Source organism: Solenopsis invicta, chromosome 14 (genome assembly GCF_016802725.1).
Source record: "Solenopsis invicta isolate M01_SB chromosome 14, UNIL_Sinv_3.0, whole genome shotgun sequence".
Taxonomy (NCBI): Eukaryota; Metazoa; Arthropoda; class Insecta; order Hymenoptera; family Formicidae; genus Solenopsis; species Solenopsis invicta.
In genome coordinates this window covers 8,362,986-8,367,139 of record NC_052677.1, presented here as the reverse complement: position 1 = coordinate 8,367,139, position 4,154 = coordinate 8,362,986, and the positions used below count along the sequence as shown (strand labels likewise).

Here is a 4,154-nt window from a genome sequence, read left to right as displayed (position 1 = left end):
CGCAAATTAAAAATAACGATTCACCTTTTCGAACGCTGTATACTACATTTGTGTGCGATTTTTAATTCATGTTAAATAAACTTGCAAAATTTGTAATACATTTTGTCGCATCGTTATTTTTATATTTTTTATCCGTATAGCTCCGTAAAAAAATCAGTGTATGTTTTCAAAGTCGATATTAAAATTGTATGTAAAAACATTAAGCTATAAAATGCGTTTTGAAACATTTGATTTATTTCTGTCATCAGCCAATGAAAACGTCCAGGCGTGTGACGTTTATGTTACCCCCTGCTTGCACTAGTGCAAAAAGTTCAGCTAAAAAGAACAATCCTAATCAAGCAGATCAAGCCTAATTTCAGTAAATTTCCTGCACGATTGCGTAATGACAATACAAATAATTTTGCGAACGACCTCGTTAGAACAAAGATATGCATTATAGATCATTGGCCGCGCATAATGCCGCTTGTAATGAGATATTTCGTCGATTTCAGGATTGTGAAAACGAGGTAGTACCTTGGTAATAACCTCTTTGCCGCGTGCTTTTTAATACATTTTAATATGTGTTTCTTCGTATTTGCAGCATCCATACCGAAGATTTTTGGGTTATTGCGACCATATCCAGCGAGAGATGAATAAATGTATAAAGGAACAAGTAAGTCGGTTCCGACTTTCGTTTTGTGTGATAAAATTCCGTGATTTAATCTTACAGTGTTTGTTACAGAGAGAAATTCGCAGAACAGAAAGCGCGCAGCTCCAACGTAAGAGGTTAGGGACGAGAGAACCGGCACAGCAGGGAAACTAGCAATTTTGTCCATTAGTCGTACATCGAATAATTCAACTGATAATTCGATCATTCGAAGATTATTGGATTCTATTTTTGTGTTATGTGTTACTTATGATAATTGTAGGTTAAAGCTTACTAGTTTGTATATAAAAGTGCTACTCTAGAACTTTCAAATAAAGATGAATTTGATATCGGAAGCTGATGAGCCAGAAATCAAACGACTGAAATCTGAAAACGATCATGAAAAGAAATCGTGCGATCAAAAGGAAATAGGCATGGTTGGGTAAGTTAATATTTTTTTTTTTAATCCTTTGGGGTCATTTTTCTTGAAAGTTCTGTAATGGTCACACCAGAAGCAAATTGACTTTTAACTAGTTAACGCATTTAACTAGTTACTATTTTTACAGTTTTTTAAGTAAAAAAATTCCTGTACATATTTTAAACATTGTAGAACATATAAAACAGGCTTTGTAAAATTTTTAATTGTAACATTTTTAAAAAATTATAAAAATAAATATTTTTTGAAAAATGACTTACTCAAAAAATTATACCTTTTTAATTTTTTTGCAATAAATATTTATGGCTATAGTATATAGATATAGCATTCACAGAAAAAAAATAGTATGTACAATAGTTCTAAAAAAAAAAAAAAAAATTTCATACAAGAAAAAAAAGTGTAAAATTATTATAGAAATTTATTTAGTGTGGAAATATACTAATTCTTACTTGTATTATCATTAATTTTAAAATGATATGTAAATGATAGAAAAATTAAATTTAAACGTATTAGAGCCTCAAACTTTTTTTGGGATTCAATGGCCCCTGGATGACAAAGGGTTAACGACATCAAGTTAATGAGTTAATTATTTTAGTTATATAAATGAAGTTATATAAATAAAAAACTAAATTAAAAGTTGTTAAGATTAAATTAAGTTAAAATGAAAGTTAATTTTGAAAAGCATTATTTATATTAAATTTAATCTACTTGTAAACTAGATTTAATAAAATAATAAATTATTGTTTTTACATGGAAATTTATCTTTTTACAATTTTTTTTTACATAGATACATATTTGTAATTTAATAAAAAATAATAAGGTTTATATATTTTAAAAATAACTACTTGAAATTAAAAATAGCTTTATTATAATTAATTAGTTAAATTATAAGTTATTAATTTTTAATTTTTTATTTAATTTTAATTAGTTACTATCCACCCATGGAAGAAGACAATGTACAAGAAGATATTCCTGATGTGAGAGAAATTTCTCCTCAACGAGAGAGAGAAAAGCGCAAGAGATTAGCGGACAGTGATAACGAGGCGTCGGCGATTGTCGATAGCGACGACGAATTGTTTACATTTCCTCCTGACGAGGATATTTCCGACATGTTGGACGAGGTGCAATATAGTGGTTATTTTCCCACAGTTACCGATCGCTACTTTACTCCTTATTACAAGGTGGATGTGCAATCACTTGGTGACGATATGTGTATATGGATTCATAGTAATCGCATTTGTATGCTATCTTTGGCGCCCAGCCATGTCATCTTGCGAGATAACAAAGACATAAAAAAGGTCGACTTCAAGATTAGCGATAAATTAGATAGATCCCTAAACAAAGTTTCGGGAAAGGGTAAGCATGGTGCGCAACCATTGCAGACTAATTCGAATATCTGTACTATATCATGTTCGAATGAACATACGTATGTCATCAAGTGCTGTATTATAGGAAAATTAGTGGAAGTTAACGAGGCGTTGTTGGAAGATCCACAACTTCTCAAAGAATCGCCACATAAAGGTGGATACTTGGCTATAGTATTACCAAATCTAAAACTTTTGGAAAGTTTGAAACAATCTTTGTTGACTCATGATCAATACACCGAACTTATAAAGAAAAAAGAAGGGAAGCAGTGACACACGGAATAAAAAGAATTTTTATCTAGTTAAGAAACAATTGAATGAAGAATTTTATAATAGGGAGAATAATTTATAAGGATTAAATGATTAGATTTGAAATTAAGATGTTAGACAAATAAAAATTCTGCATTAATTTGATTTTCTTATGTATGATTTTCTTATTATAAATACAAGAAATTTTGTTATATAATAAATGATTTGAGGGGAGCAATGATTTAGATTTAGAATGCTACAAAAGAGTGACTTTTGCGAATTTTTTAATAAGTCTTTTTAAAACTTCAGGAATATTTGATACTATGTAATAAATTTTATTTAAAAGAATTCAAGGTAATGATGTCATAATAAATCAGTAATTGAAACGCCTTGCTACTAAAGTTATGAAAGGGAAAAATAACTTATAATTTCTGTTTGAAACAAAAAATTAAAAATTATTTTTAATTTTCATATAATTGTAGTCATAAGTATAGTTGATGAACTAGAAACTAAACTGTGAAATTGTAAAATTTTTATAACTTCAAAGAAAAAAATGACGATTTTGACGTTACAAGTTTCACTTTATGCAATAAAAAAAGTGTTTAAATTTATTTTTTTTACAAATATTTTTATTTCATTTAGGATAATTGACAATAATTTAAATAAAGAATTTTGAATGAAGTCGAATGGTGAAATACAGTTTTTTTTAAATCTTTCCCATCAATTTGGAAAAACTGCTCGTATACCTATGCGATTACAGACTTCTATATATAAAAGTCTGTATATGCGATGCTTAGCCATGCTTGGTTATATTTCGGGCTATAACTTCCAAATACTTTGAATTGTATTCTGAATTTTTAAGGAGTATATTTTCTAAAAGTTTTACTATCGATTAAAACAAAAAAAAATCGAAATTTTTGATTTATTAGACAGGTATATACCCCCCCCCCCCTCTTTTAAAGTTTATGGCTCCTGACTCAGCCGAGAACTCCGCGTTGACGGTAGCGACATTTCGTTGACAAAATTAGAATTAATACACGTGAAACGTGACAGATTGACGATGAAATGTTATCGTGCATGTCATTTTGTTATTATGTGTTTCATTGTGAAAATATGACTTGTCTCGTATTTACCAAATTCGTAAAAATGGACTGCGAGTAAAGTTTCTTTGAATTTTATACATAAAAGTACATTTTTCACTCCTTTTAATAGTTATCTGTGTGTTTTCCTGTCTGAATAGACGTCACTTTACGTGCTTTTTACGACTATTTACTGACTGCTAGGCGAAAAAAGGATAGTCGTAACCGATATTTAAAAGTGTTTTAAAACCATCTGATTAGTCTGTTTTATCCAAATTGGCATTATTTAGAAATGGCACGTCGGACAAAATTACGTGCCCATGTGTTTTCCTGTTTTAATTGCTTCACTTTACATGCTTTTTACAACTATTTACTGATTGTTAGGCGGAAAAAGGATAGTC

General features: G+C 29.4%; 1 protein-coding gene across 2 annotated transcripts; it reads left to right on the top strand.

Moving 5' to 3' along the window:
- The first annotated feature begins 235 nt into the window (after window positions 1-235).
- On the top strand, window positions 236-3,582 carry LOC105192847 (protein Abitram). Of its 2 annotated transcripts, XM_039457240.1 has the most exons (5): window positions 237-506; window positions 581-652; window positions 722-1,067; window positions 1,990-2,417; window positions 2,514-3,582. In XM_039457240.1, exons 3-5 carry the CDS (start codon window positions 964-966, stop codon window positions 2,696-2,698), a joined length of 717 nt encoding a protein of 238 aa, XP_039313174.1. In that variant the 5' UTR covers window positions 237-506; window positions 581-652; window positions 722-963; the 3' UTR covers window positions 2,699-3,582. The 2 variants fall into 2 exon arrangements, with proteins under 2 accessions (XP_039313173.1, XP_039313174.1); XM_039457239.1 differs by having other exon boundaries at window positions 236-506; window positions 1,990-3,582.
- Window positions 3,583-4,154: the final 572 nt, after the last annotated feature.

Bases quoted from the DNA above. Each gene is read 5' to 3' on its own strand.
- LOC105192847 (XM_039457239.1), top strand. From the start codon at position 964: ATGAATTTGATATCGGAAGCTGATGAGCCAGAAATCAAACGACTGAAA. The intron at 1,068-1,989 runs GTAAGTTAATAT...AATTTTAATTAG, and splicing joins AAGGAAATAGGCATGGTTGG to TTACTATCCACCCATGGAAG.